The following is a 15,435-nucleotide window of genomic DNA, read 5'->3' on the forward strand; positions in this document are numbered from 1 at the left end:
ATTCGTTTTTATCGCTTATTTATATCCTAGATTCCATATTCAAACCTTCTTCAGCTCGTTTAAGCCTGGTAGCGATCTTTCTTTATCGTGGGTACTTGACTGCTTATTAACATTACTAAAGAAATACTTGTTTTCAGTTTTGTTCAAGGTTTTACAGGCTCTTCTTAAAACCAATGAATATTTTTTTGTTAAAACATGTTTAAATACTAAATTATCCTTAAAATTTATCTCATTTCCTACAAAATACTTGAAACTAGTTTTGATTACACTTACTTGAAGGAAACGCAATCAATTGAGGAGGCGGATAGTACATGTTTGCCAAATAGACTCGTCATCTGCTCAGTTCAGAAACTTCCAGCTTCCAGTATGAAAGAGATTATTATTTTACTTTTCTGTGGGATGGTTGCTCCTGGAAAATTTTCTTACAAAGGGTAAGTTTTTTGTTTGTTTTTATACTAAAATGATCATCATACTTTAATACTTTAGGGAAGTGTCCTTAAGGGCTGACTGGTATTTACGAATGATAATGGCTTAACTGTTTTGAGCTTGGACGGTTACAAATATGAAACGGTATCAAAGGCGGGATTCAAACATAGATTATATGATCACATTATCCGTCTAATATAAATCGCTTGTTTGCTATCTGTATAAATAAATTTCGGGTTTGCCTTTTTTATACAGAATTTAGGTATTACAATACCCTTTCGGTTTATTAATTAACCTGTTTCATTGCTGTGTATATAATTTGGTACTTCCGTATTAGCCAGTACATACTCGTAATATCTAAAAAAAAAACGGTTTCATAGCTACAAAGACAAAAGACGGGTGAACCCCCTACTGTGCAAATATATAGCCCAAATTATAACCTGGGTCACTTCTCCAGTTTGTACTGGCTAATACGAAAGTACCTATAATTATTTTTATCTATGGTTTAAAAGATTTGAAGCACAATAAATTAACTATCAATACAATCTTCATCAGCTGTTTATTAAGTAATTCATTATGGGGTTTCTATTGATGTAAAAGAACTAGTCAAAACTGGAATTACAAATTAAATACAAAAAAAGAAAAAAAATGACGACTGCAAAAAAGCAATTTGTGGAAAATTGTGAGAATTATAATTAAACCAAATGTGGAGATTAAAAAAAATCATTAAAACTATAAAAAGAAGAAAATGCACAGGAAATTTCTTAGAATGTTATCAATATTTTGATAAAGTCTATTTTTCAAAATAATGTGATTATAAAGATTTTTCTTGATTAGATAAAATAATATAGGCTAGTTGTTTTCAGATGAAAGTAAAGAGGGGGGTTGAAGCTAAAAACGGGCTGATTTGACTCTAAATATTAGGTAGAGTGCTAACCCCCGGCTCATTTCAACATTCCAACAACAGCATTTTGATGTCGCACAAGCTCTTTTGTTTCTCGAAAACAACGATAAAGCTCAATTTTCCTTTTGGATGAGCTATTTTCAAAAAACCTAATAAAGTGTGAAAACTTTTAAAAGTATAAGCCTAGAATTGGAGCTATTGAAAGGCAAACATGTTAAGAAAACAATTCTTACTTCATAATATACAAAACAAATTGTAGGTATCACATTTTGAATGCGCTTCCACTATGCTTTATCCCCAACGCCACTTGGCTAAGATTTATATTTCTCATGTGTTTTTTTCCGTTTCTTGATTTGGTCAACGTTGTATGAATTTATGGGTACAAGGGTCGAAGCAAGAGCGAGGCATGGCAAAATGATTGGGAAATATAGCCTATAATTTGATATATATATATAAATATAAATATATATACATATATATATATATATATATATATATATATATATATATATATATATATATATATATATATATATATATATATATATATATATATATATATATATATATATATATATATATATATATATATATATATATATATATATATATATATATATATATATATATATATATATATATATATATATATATATATATATATATATATATATATATATATATATATATATATATATATATATATATATATATATATATATATATATATATATATATATATATATATATATATATATATATATATATATATATATATATATATATATATATATATATATATATATATATATATATATATATATATATATATATATATATATATATATATATATATATATATATATATATATATATATCTTCTCAATAGCTCTAGTTCGGGGCTTTTGCCCTTTTACAACCTAGGGAATAAAAGATCAATTTTCGACAACTAATGTTTGATCTTACTTTATGCTTCATTAGTAAAACATCCAAAAAAAGTGAGGGCTGGATTTTTCACGCCAAAAACATGCCCAAGGTAGGATAAGACGTCTCCAAACGTGTCAAGAGGGGCTCTTCTAAATCAGTTGATGCACTGCAGCACAAAACCTTATTCTCGAATGTTTCCAAGTTTCCTTCCATAACAATCTTCTAGGGAGTTGTATTGTCATCAAAAGGGAACTTCCTGTAGAGATTTTTTTATTCAAGAGAATAGTTAGTTTTTTTCTTAGTCAAGCGTTTGCACCAGTGTTCAACTATTCCCATCGTTGGATTTATTTTAAAATAAATGAAAAAACAAGTTTTTTTCAACTGAAAATAAGGAGCAGCGTTAAAACTTATAACGAACAGAAAAGTAGTATCGCCACTCTGCTTTCTACGGGAGCCCTCCCCGTATTGCTACGGGAGCCCCATGCCTTTTCCATAGGATTCCTACGCGAGCCCTGTTTCCAGCTGGCAAGATTACCTCCCTCTAACTTCACAACACACCCTCGTGCTTTAAATAGGTCCATAGGAAAATAGCATAGGATTCTCACGGGAGCCCTCTGACGTCACGACACACCCTCGCGCTTTAAATAGTATGGGATTTTAAAGGACCAGATAAGAGAGATCCTAATCCCTCGCACCTGTGCAATACGGTCACCTGTTTCTAGTGGTCGGCTGGTAAGATTCCCACGACACACCCCTCTGGACTCCATGACGTCACACGACACACCCCGTTTTAAACGGTTATGTCTAATATGGAAGACACAATTTTATGTAGCATAACGTCAGGACCCATGGGAACCCCCGATTTTAACCAAGCACGGCACACACCTAATGTGAGGTCGCGTAATTACCGCGCAACCATCACTATCACATAATACCTTTTTCTGGTGTTTTATTTTTTGACCGAAACGTTCAAAATGTTTTTTTCTTTCTTTTGACTGAATTGCGGTGCGTACTTTATGTAAGGTCAGCGCACAACTTACGCAATGACGGCGCACTTTTATGTAATGATGGTGCGCATCACTATAACATAATACCTTTTTTGGCATTTTATTTTTTGCCCGAAATGTTCAAAGCTTTTTTTTTTTTATTCTTTAGTTCTTTGTCCTCGCTTGGACTTGAAAGCTCAATTCCCTTCCAATGGATCAGCGCTCCAAGCAACAGCACTAAACCGTCATTCCCAATATTCTGTATTAGGGAAATACTTCAAGAAATAACACATTCCCGTCACGTCACAAGACACATCTCTGTCTATTACTTTACACACCTGGCGGGATTCCAAGCTCTTTGTTTCGACTTGAAAGCTCAGTGAGTTCTTTTTCCTCGCTTGGACTTGAAAGCTCAATTCCCTTCCATTGGATCAGCGCTCCAAGCAACAGCACTAAACCGTCATTCCCAATATTCTGTTTTAGGGAAATACTTTCAAGAAATAACACATTCCCGTCACGTCACAAGACACATATCTGTCTATTCCTTTACACACCTGGCGGGATTCCAAGCTCATGTCGGTCTTCTCCTGGTCAGGTGTAATATCGATTATGCAAAACGCGCAGAGGAAATAATTATTTTTTAGACAAAATTGCTCTAAATGTTTCTCTAGCGGTAAAGACTAAGGGATGCTTAAATGTTGTAAACACCCTGATCATGCTAAACAATAAATCTTAAAAACCCATACTTTGGAAATAAAACTTTTATTATTTCAAACAAATTTACAAACAATATTAAAACAAAGAAAAAAGTGGTTAAAAAACACAACTAACATAAAAATAAAAGGCGAAAAAAATAGGGCTTAGAGGGCCAATATTTCGAGAATTTTATTATGTTACTTATTCTTTTTCTTTATTTCCTCAGGTTTCATAGACCCAAGGCTTACAAAATTCAAACATGAGAGAGGAAAGGCACTACTACATCATTTTCACACACGTCTGGGGGTACTTTTGACTAAGGATATGCTAGTCCAGACGGGGATGTCGTGGGAATCTTACAGTCGGCCGCTAGAAACAGGGACTGTATTGCACAGGTGCGAGAGATTAGGAGCTCCCCTATCTCGCCCTTTAAAATCTCATGATATTTAAAGCACGAGGGTGTGTCGTGACGTCAAGGGCGGGAATCTTGCCAGCAGGGAACAGGGCTCTCGTAGGAATCATTCCAGCTCGAAACTGGGCTCCCGTAGGGCTCCTATGGAAAAGGGGTAAGGCTCCCGTAGGAATCCTATGGAAAAGGGGCAGGGCTCCCGTAGTAATCCGGGGAGGGCTCCCGTAGAAAGCAGAGTTACAATGCTGCTCAGACATTATTACATATATAAGGAGGATTTGCCCCCTCTTCAACACCTCACTCTTTACGGTAAAGTTTTGATCACTGTAAGAAGTAGAGTTGTGACACAAAATTAAATTTTAGTGTAAAGACGTACTGCTGAGGAGTGGATTATCCCCTTTAATTACTTAATCATTTCTGTTTGTTTTAAGTTTTAATGTTGCTCCTTACTTTCAGTTGGAAAAACTTTTTTATTATTTAATTTCTGATGGTGTTTTAAATAATGTCGAGAAAACCGGCTCCACCTCCACGGAAAAATACCCCCTCCCCATAGAAATATCTTTGAGACAATTCAATCCTGGCAAATATTTACCCCGGACAATTCAGGTTGTCCCAAAAACTACACGATTCATATCCCTCTTCAATTTTGCCATTATGCTGTTGGGCTGATGGATATGAATTTACTCTGGCTAGGAGAGAAAATTACTTGATTGAATTGGCAACATCATATTTTACTAATCTTGCGGGCAAACTTCCCAATAACAGATACTATACGTATCCAATGGGCAAATCTTATAACTTACTAATTTTGTCCCTGAGGGTTGTAGGGGGTCATGTCATCTCCAAAGGCACAGTTTTTGGACCTTAGAACTCTGCTGAACAAAATTTTGAATCTAAAAATTTTGATCGGACGATTTTGGGAAAAAAGATGCATGGGAGAGGGGATACGTACCCCATAGTTTTTGGTCACTTAAAAGGAGCAGTATAACTTTTAATTTCCGTTCGAAAGAGCCCTCTCCTGATGTTCTAGGAGCATTGGTTCGATTGGGGAATAAAAACACACACATCCGGGATATTTCTTCTGGCAAAGAATACAAAATTTCCACATTTTTCAGATAGGAGCTTGAAACCTCTACAATAAGGTTCTTTGATCAGCTGAATCTGAAGGTGTGATTTATTTAAAGTTATTTTACTTTTGGGGTTGTTTCCCCTCACCCCTTTTCAAATATCAGGCAGATTTTCTTAGTCTGGTAGCCTTTGATTGGTAAAACTAATCCTAATGAACCTTATATGTTTGAAATCAGCATAATAAGCCGATTCTCTTGATATATCTATTGATGTCAAACTTCCGGTTTCTTAGTTTTGGCTACTATTGAGCCGCGTCACTTCTTACTTACAGTTCGTAACCACAAAATGTTTCTCAAGAACTTCTTGAAAATTCTGTTTTATCGTTTACACATACTTAGTTTGGTGTCTGTATATTTCGCAAGAAAAAGAAATAAATGCCACCGTTTTGTGGCATCGATTTTTCCGTCATCGTCAAATATTTCATTTAAAAAAGAGTGTCTCCGTCATTTTCTGTCATTGGGTAGAGTATGATTTTTATTCACACACCTAACCCTTTGTGTCCGTTAAAATCGACTTTCGAATCCTCCCAACCTTAATTCTAGATAATTTTCCAACCACAAAGGATTGTACACATTGAAAAGACAGCAGGTCATATTGAATCATTGGTCAAACATTATTGGGTATGCACTAATGCCTTTTTTATCATAGGCAGCGCAATAGCACTGCCTAAGTAGAGAACGATGTTGGCACAATGTATTATTAATAGTTTTAGTCTTTGGTTGGTCTTAGACCAGGCCACTTTGTATCGAAGGAGTTGTCGTAGAAACTTTGAAAAGGGGTCATTGGATTGGAAATTGGAATGAAAAAGGCTCATTCCAATTTGAAAAAAGTTTGAAAAGAGTGGAAGGCAAATAACACCCCTTCCACGCCCACCATTTCACCAAACACATCCAATCAAAATTTTGAGACAGCCATTTTGTTCAACATAGTTGAAAGATCTAGAAATTATGCCTTTGAGGAGGACACTCCCTCCACAGACCTCAGGGCAAGGGTTGTAGTTTATGCCCTGGGGGCATATAAGGTTTTCATTTCAAGCGTTGTCATACAAGCTTCAAAAAGGGCTCATTCAATTGGAAATTGAAAGGGCTAGTGCCTTTTTAATAGTCAAAAGTGATTAGACGGCAAATAACCCCCCTCTCACTCCCACCATTTCCCAAAACACATTCAATAAAAATTTTGAGATAACCATTTTGTTCAATGTGGTTGAAAAATCTGGAAATTAGGTTGTTGAGGAGGACAAACCCCCCACAGCCCTCAGGGCAAGGGTTATAAGTTATGCCCTGGGGGAATATAAGGTTTTTATAGATGGCGTTGTTGTAAAAACTTCAAAAAGGGCTCATTAAATTGGAAATTGAAATGGCTAGTGCCTTTTTTCATAGTTGAAAGAGATTGGAGGGGGAACTAGCCCTCCTCTCACGTCCACCATTTCCCCAAACACATGCAATAAAAATTTTGAGATATCCATTTTGTTCAACGCAGTTGTAGTTTTTGACATTAGGTCTATGAGGATGATAACTGTCTCAGAACCCTCAGGGCAAGGGTTGTAAGTTATGCCCTGGGGGCATATATGGTTTTTATACAAATTGCTGTCGTAAAAAGTTCAAAAAGGGCTTACTTGGTTGGAAATTGAAAGGGCTAGTGCCTTTTTTAATAATCGAAATTAATTGGAGGGCAGCTAACCCTCCTCTCACTCCCAGCATTTTCCCAAATACATCCAACTATAATTTTTGAGATAACCATTTTGTTCAACGTAGTTGAAAGTTCTGGAAAATATGTCTTTGAGGATGAAAAATTCAGGGCCAGGGTTGTAAGTTATGCCCTAGGGGCATATAAGGTTTTTTACAAAAGTGTTGTTGTAAAACTTCAAAAAGGGCTCATTAAATTGAAAATTGAAATGGCTAGTGCCCTTTTTAATAGTTGAAAGTGATTGGAGGGCAATTAACCCCACTCTTACGTCCACCATTTTACCAAACACATGCAATCAAAATTTTGATACATCCATTTTGTTCAACGCAGTTGAAATTTTTGGAAATTAGGTCTTTGAGGATCATAGCCCCCATCAGAGCCCTCAGGGCAAGAAATTGAAAGAGCTTGCGCCCTTTTTAATAGCTGAAAATCATTGGAGGGCAGCTAACCCTTGTCTCACGCCCAATATTTTCCCAAACACATCCAATCGTAATTTTGAGACAGCCATTTTGTTCAACGTAGTTTAAAGTTGTGGAAATTATTTCTTTGAGGATGACAAACCCCCCACACCCCTCAGGGCAAGGGTTGTAAGTTATACTCATTGGGCAAATAAGGTTTTTATAGAAAGTGTTGTCGTAGAAACTTCAAAAAGGGTTCATTCTATTGGAAACTGAAAGGGCTAGTGCCCCTTTTTAATAGTCGAAAGTGATTGGAGGACATGTAACCCCCTCTCACGTCTACCATTTTCCAGTACAAAATCAATCCCAATTTTGAAATGACCAATTCGCTCAACATCGTTGAAAGATTTGTAGGTGATGTTTTCCAGAGAGACAAACCACCCACAGCACCCAGGGAACAGGCTGCAAGTTACACCTTGGGGATATATAGGATTTTTATAGAAAGTGATGTCATAGAAACTTCAAAAAGGGCTCATTCAATTGTAATTGAGAGGGCTAGTGCCATTACAAATAGTCAAAAGCGATTGGAGGGCGAATGCCCCCCCCCACGCCTATCCTTTCCCCAAACACTTCCGATCAACATTTTGATATGGCCCTTTTGTTGAACCTAGTTGAAGGGTCCAGAAATTATGTTTTTGAGTAAGTGCCCTTACTAGAGATGGCTAGTGCCCTTAATAATAGTCAAAAGCGATCGGAGGGCAAATTCCCCCCTCCCCCACGCCAATCATTTCCTCAAACACTTCTGATCAACATTTTGATATTCAATTCAATTCAATTTTATTTGAATAAAAACATAACACAAACATCAATAACAATAAAGATTCTAGAAGATAACTTGTTAAGGACCAAAAAAAGAAAAAAAAAATTAAAGTAACACTGAGAAAAAAAAATAATAGAAGAATAAAACATTGGTAATTAGAGCAAATTTGTTAAAAATGGAAAAATTAAATTATAATATCAAGTTTTGTTACATTTTTATACAACTTGCAAAAACTTGTAGCAAGTTCAACACTGGAGGGAATTTTGTTCCATTGAATAATAGATTTGTAAATGGGAGATTGCTGGGCAGCACTAGAAACGCATTTAGGAATTTTGAAGGCTCTATTGGATGAACGGAGACAGTGGGCTTCCGAATTATTAATATTATAATAGGTTAGTAGTTGAGGTGGAAGATTATTGTGGAAAGCAGAATAAGCAAGCGATAAGTTTAGTTTTTGTATGATTTGATCAAGTGGAGCTATTCCAAAATCTGAATACAAATCACGAGTTGGATATAGACGGGGAAGCCGAAAAACTGCTTTAATGGCAATTTTTTTGAACGTAGTTGAAGGGTCCGGAAGTTATGTTTTTTAGTATGACCACCCCCCCCCCCCCACAGCCCTTAGGGCTAAGATTGTATGTTATACCCTGGGGGCATATAATGTTTTTATAGAAAGTGTTGTAGTAAAAACTTCAAAAAGGGGTCTTTGGATTGGAAATTGAGAGGGCTATTGTCCTTTTTAATAGTCGAAAATAATCGGAGGGAGAATCACCCCTGCCCCATGCCCATCATTTCCCCGAACATTTCCGATCAACATTTTTGTCGAAAAAAATTCTTTTAAATGTTTTCATTTTTATAACTTTAAGAAATCAGAAATTAATTAAGATTTTAAGGAATGATTATCAGCATATGTATATTAAACTGACCGTCCATTTTTTTTTTAGTAAATTCATTTGAATTTTTTCATTAAAGTATAAATTATATTCTGGCTTTTAGAAAGCATTGGGTTTAGAACCCTACTCATATTAATTTCTGCTCGATTTGAGTTTGACTCTGTTATTTATTTTAATTTCTGTTGGTTTTGGGTTTCATTTATTTATTGATACTGATTTGTGGTAGTTGTATGCTCGGTAGTTTATTTGATTCTATTTTTTGTTCATTTTTGGTTTAAATGAGTTCTTTACTTTTTTTTGAAAATTTTTTTTGTATTTTTTTAATTAATTTAATAAAATAGAGGAGGCTATAGCAAAATAAAGAATTCTACCATTTATCCCGTAAAACAACAACTTCCACCGAATTGGGTCAAAAATGATGCTGAGTGAGAATCAGTAAAGAGCCACTTAATGTATAACTATAAATACTGGTACCTCACATTTTGGTTCCCCCCCCCCCTGGAATCTTGAATTTTTAGTATTTCAAAGAATTTGCCGTTATATAGACTGTTTATATGGTAATGCCAAGGATAATACAGTATTGAATAGTTAAGCTTCTACTGTGCTATTAAATAAATAAAAAAAAATTTTTTTTTTTATTTTCAGCTAAAATTAAGGATCAGCATTAAAACTTAAAAAACAGAAATTAATCTGTATAGGGGGGGGGGGGGGCGTCCCCTCCTCGACCCTTGCTTTTTATGGTACAACCCTCACTCTTTGAAAAACTTTTTTTTGTTAATTCCGCATTTTGTAGATAAGACCTTGAAAATTCCTCTGTATCTCATAATCTCAGTATCATCAGAGGGTTCTCTGATATGGTAAATCCGATGATGTAATTTTCACTAAGATCGCTTGACTCTTGTTGTTTCCCCCTTTTTCGAAAATCAGGCAAATATTCTTCGGCTCGTAGCTTTTGAACTTTACGTAGCTTTTTTCATCTTAATGAACTTTACACGTTTGGGATCAGCATCAAAAGCCAATTTTTTTTATGTGCCTATTTTTATCAAAATACTGTTTTTAGAGTTTTAGTTACTATTGGGCCAAGTTGCTCCTTGCTCCCATTTCGTAACCACGAACTCTTTGATTAGAGGGAAGGTCAGAGGATCCTTTTCTCTGGAGAGGCGGGTACCTAAGGTCACAAAATGTTTTTTCGAGGCTCAAATTTACACGCCTTCCATGAGTGGCCCTTCAATGGAGAATTTGTCCCTTAATCTCGCTTAGTTTGGAATAATGTAATTACACTAAGTTTACAATTTTGGTGTTGAAGGGATGACAACTCCCCTGTTATGTGGAATATGGTAAATTTTGACGGACACTCTGATATTTGAAATACAAATAATGCATTTTGACTAAAAGCGGAGTTTTTATGTAAGGAGTGTTTGATAGAGGCGGAAGCCCCTCTAATATCTGAAAAATTTACTGTCTTGTTTAACTTAAGTACACATATGAAACCGATTCACAAAGCATTGCCTTAAAAGCTGAAAACTTTCAGAATTTGACATTAATCTTAAGCATCACGGGGTATAAGGGGGGGGGGAAGGAATTAAACATGATGTAGTTTACATTTAAGTGAATAATTGTTCTAAGCGTTCAGGTATTTTTTCAGGTACCAGGTAACCCGAGCAGTTACACGGAACAGAGAACAAGTACAAATTTTAGCCAACCTTTACGAAAATGGCAAATATGACTTTTGGACCCCTCCCAGAATTGGAAATGTTGACATCATGGTTCCTGAAGAAAAAATCGCAGAGCTAGAGTCGATTATAAGAGAAGCAGACAATACAAACCAAGTTAAGATTACAGATGTAGGAAAGTAAGTCCAAATTTTTAAACTGCGGGAAATCAGGACTGGGGAGATGTAATAATTAACAAAACACATTTGGTGTTACCATTCTTTCTATAATCTGATGATAATCTATTATAATCCCTAATATTTATAAGAACAGATAACAATCTCCACCTAAAAATGTCATTCACCAAGTGCAAGACACTGATCTCCACAAAGAAGGGTGAATGAGGGAAAAGATTCAAATAATATTTAAACACCAATTCATATACAGTAAATAAAATTAAATAATTACATAAAAGTGAGAGAGTTGAAAAGATTTCAGAAGTTTTTAATAATTTTTTCTGATCAATCAGCAAAAACACGACCCGCTTCAATTGAACCCAAATAACCAATAACAATAATAAAGGAAAACTTTAAAAAATCATATGAAAACACAATTTTTTTGTAAGTCATTTAAATGAGTGAAACGAGTGGCTCTCACAGCCGAATCAGGAAGGTTATTTCCGTATAACATGGCCAAGACGCTCAATTAAAAGATTAAAATCAAAATTTAGTGCTGGAGTCAGCAGGATTTGAATATTCTGAGAGCTATGGAACTGGTAACCCGATCGATCAGATAAAATGGATGATGTAAATCTATTAGATCTGGGAAGATCACCATCAAGCGGATGAAAAGTGAAAAATGCACAGGAAAGAATATCAAGCTTTTCAACACCAAGCAGCGATTTTTAGACTTTTAGCTTTTATATAGGAAAAGCAGACATTGATGTAACTGGGCAAAAAGGAGCATAAAACTAAATTAAAATTTTACGTAATTTGACTATGTAGTTTTAATTTGTATTTGATTTATCTAGTTTTGTAGTTAATGAGTGGAGTTAAGGTGAATGGCTATCTCTGGAGACGGACTGGGCTCAGCATCAAAAGACTTTTAATCCTGGGTCTCTACCCGGGTGGATGATCTTTGGTATCTAAACCGGGGCAGTGTCGGGACCCAAAGATTAATTTCGGGACCCAAAGACATCTGAACTCAAGCCAGCAGCTTGCTAAATAAAACAACGCCATCTGAACTCAGGTAAGCAGCTAGGGGTAGGACCTCTGAGAAAAATGTCCTGTAGCTTCCTTCGGTTAGAGCAACCACTTTGTAACAGACATAAATGTTTCATTCTTATGACTAAAGTACTTCTTTTAAACTAGTTGTTCCCTGCTTTTGTGGAGTATTTTCTGCGGGGAATTTTTTTGTGGGAAAAATTTTCCGTGGGGAGGAAAGTTAGGCCAAATGTTGCCGGTTAAATATTAGACGGGGGATGGGAAAAATTCAGAAATTAGATAAAAAATTTCAACTGAAAGTAAGGAGCCACATTACAGCTAAAATAGAATGTAAATTATTCTATAAATAAGAGATTGTCCCTTCCTCAATTCTCCCTCTTTACGCTGAAGTCTTAAAGTTCTTTAAAAATACATCTCATTCAAATTCAAATACCCTTGTGTTTGAGTAATCTTTCATGAAGTATTGCAACAGAAAGTAAAACTAGTGTAAAGACCGTGAGTTTAGGAAGGTTTAGCCCCCCTCATATATGGAATAATTTATATTCATTTTAAGTTTTTATGTTGCTCCTTCATTTAAATTGAAAAACTTTCTGTTTGTTACCTAATTACACTCTAAAATTGGTAAGGGAAAGCATTAATTGTACTCCAGTTAAACAGTAGAAGCTATTGGCTGCTGTCCTCGTATATAGGATATTTTCTGTTTGTTTTGTTAAAGTTTTAATTTTGTGTTTTATTTTCGGTCGTAAAAACTGTTTTTTTATTTTGTTAAAACTAGGACTGACTCTATACGTTACATTAGAAAGAATTTCAGCGATTAACGTCAATAAATCAGCCGGAATAGCAGTTTCGTAACGAAAGCGGGATGGACGGAGCATCAGAGTGCTACTATTAATTGTTGCACTTGTTTAGCACAGAAATGGAGAAAATTTGATGTAGTTTATTTTATTTGGGCATCTAAAATAGCAAAGATGAAAATTAATCGAAGGAATAAAGTTTGGTTCAAGGTTTTCTTCGCCATAATGGGTTTCCCAAAACGCAATGATATTCTTAAACGAATGTGTAAATCAAGCTTACTGTGTATGGGATGTCAGAAAACCTGTTAAAGAAATTACTTGATTACTTTTATAATAGAAAAAAAGAGGCAACAGCAATAATTAACCAGTAGTCGCTTTCCATGAAACTCTGTATCATTGCATAAATCTATATTTTCTAGACTCCAAGAGGAAGAGAACGGAGAAATAGCCGAAAGACAAAAACAATTTGAAGCTGCAGCCGAGAGTTCTGCCGAAAACAAATTATAACATCATACCGGTTGGATTGGTATTTGAACGAATTCGTACTTTCTGTATGATCTGTAATTTTGACTTTCTGTATGATCCGTACTTTTTCTCACTATTTCAATTTGAATTCGTATTTTCTGGATGGATCTTTTAGATTGTTTTTTTCTTGCTAAATGTTTTGATTTACTTTATACGTGCCTTGTAATGTCAAAATAAGGTAATGAATGGTTTATTTCTATTACTTCTATTAATAAGAATTTTAATTACGGATGTTAAAAGTTTTACCTCAATAATGGCCCCCACAAGGCTACTACGTATATTTTATTCATTCACTGGGAAAAACAAAATCCTTAAAGATTGAAAAAGAACTTAAAAAGCTCTAGTGATTTCCTCATTAGATAGGTATTTTGCTAGAAATAGTCCATGCGCCGTCACAGTCAATACAGTAGTGCTAAGTAAAGGGGGAAGTGGATTAAATGTATTATTTATATTTACTAGACCAATTCATATGAAAGGGGTGGTCATGGGAATTTTGGAGGAGTTCAATCGAGTTTTCCTTTCAAGAGTCAAAAGCGATAGAAGGACAACCATTCCCACTCCCATGGCTCAGGATCGGATTTAAAGCTTTGAGGTTTTTAGGCCCAAGCGTTTTTGCCACTCCATTTTTGCGAGATTGCGCGTTTTTGCCTCCTAGGGGCCCCCACCCTTCCAACTTTTTTTTGAGGATACCCCCCAATTTTCATTATAGAGGCTCCATTAAGATTTAAAAATGTGTAAGAAAAAAGCTTTCAGAACGTCATTTCTGATCTTATGTTTCAAGACATAGAGAAGCGGGTGCTTTGAACATCCAATTCTGATACTTTTTACCTAACATTATCAAACATGTCATTTAGAAGGTTATCTTTTTTTAGTAAGACCCCCCGTGGCCTAAAATGCTTCCTCGTTATGAAATTTCTATTTACTAACCTTAGATACTTCAGCTATTCATGCAAACATCCAGCAATAAAATCACTATTGAAAAAAAATTACCAGCATCTTAAAAATTAAGACGCATTGAAACAACTATTATCAAAGCACATTTTCTGATCGACTAATTTAAAGGCGGTTTGATACAGTTTTGAAAATTGTTTACGAAACGTTGAATTCTTCTTTGTTCCCTAATGACTCTAATAATATTTAGTTCATCTGTGATGTAAGAATCAGAGCAAATGTTTAGGGAATGATCGACAAAAGATGTAATAACACCTCCTTTAACTTGTGGGGGAAGGGGTATTTGGATTTAAAATGTAGATATCAGTTATTTTGTAAGGGTTTTCTGTAAATTGTAAAATCCAGTTCATCAATGCTACGAATAATTAATACATCCAGAAAACAAAAATTTAATTGCATTTTCAATTCCTAAGGTAAATTGTAAATTTCGGTCATATGTATTAAGGTGATCTAGAAAGCCCCTAAGTTCATTTTCCCCATAATTCCAGAGCGATATTACATCATCCATATAACGCCACCGATAGACATTTTAAAAAAAATATGAATTTAAGGTCCAATTTTCAAGGTGTTCTACATAAATGTTCGCTAATAATCCGGATAGTGGTGCTCTCGTAGGGAAACCCTTTTTTTTGTTAAAAATAATTACGGAACTGAAAATACGTTGAATAGTTATTACAAATTTTGACTAGGGAGGTTTAAGTTTTTCCACTAAATCTAGCGAATTGCATATGTACGATTTTTGAGAATAAAGCAAATGTTGGAAGGCTGTACATAACAACTTTCCAATTATCGGAAGCATGGGGTTTTCATGCATGCTATGATTGACCCTAAGGCAATACCTCGCTTATGTAATTTCGGTAAACCATAAAACTTTGGACAAAAGCTACCTCGGGATACCTTTTAGGTTACTTTTTCTCAAAATGACATGCAACGTGCTTACGGCTGTACTCGTTCACTTTAAGCATTTTATTCAAATTCTTTTATTATTTTTGTGGCTCGAGTTCAGAAGGACATTTG

At 35.0% G+C, this 15,435-nt stretch overlaps 1 protein-coding gene across 1 annotated transcript; it reads left to right on the top strand.

The window, feature by feature from the left end:
* Nucleotides 1-274: 274 nt before the first annotated feature.
* Nucleotides 275-13,698, top strand: LOC148952271 (uncharacterized). The gene is made up of 3 exons (XM_089088909.1): nucleotides 275-431; nucleotides 10,919-11,125; nucleotides 13,362-13,698. Exons 1-3 carry the CDS (start codon nucleotides 367-369, stop codon nucleotides 13,447-13,449), a joined length of 360 nt encoding a protein of 119 aa, XP_088945035.1. The 5' UTR covers nucleotides 275-366; the 3' UTR covers nucleotides 13,450-13,698.
* Nucleotides 13,699-15,435: the final 1,737 nt, after the last annotated feature.

The sequence above is a fragment of the Artemia sp. Qi Xiang Cuo genome, chromosome 5 (genome assembly GCF_049724085.1).
Source record: "Artemia sp. Qi Xiang Cuo chromosome 5, ASM4972408v1, whole genome shotgun sequence".
NCBI classification, from domain to species: domain Eukaryota; kingdom Metazoa; phylum Arthropoda; class Branchiopoda; order Anostraca; family Artemiidae; genus Artemia; species Artemia sp. Qi Xiang Cuo.

Coding starts and splice junctions, on each gene's coding strand:
- LOC148952271 (XM_089088909.1), top strand. CDS start 367: ATGAAAGAGATTATTATTTTACTTTTCTGTGGGATGGTTGCTCCTGGA. Junction 432..10,918: donor GGAAAATTTTCTTACAAAGG/GTAAGTTTTTTG, acceptor GTATTTTTTCAG/GTACCAGGTAACCCGAGCAG. Junction 11,126..13,361: donor AAGATTACAGATGTAGGAAA/GTAAGTCCAAAT, acceptor TATATTTTCTAG/ACTCCAAGAGGAAGAGAACG.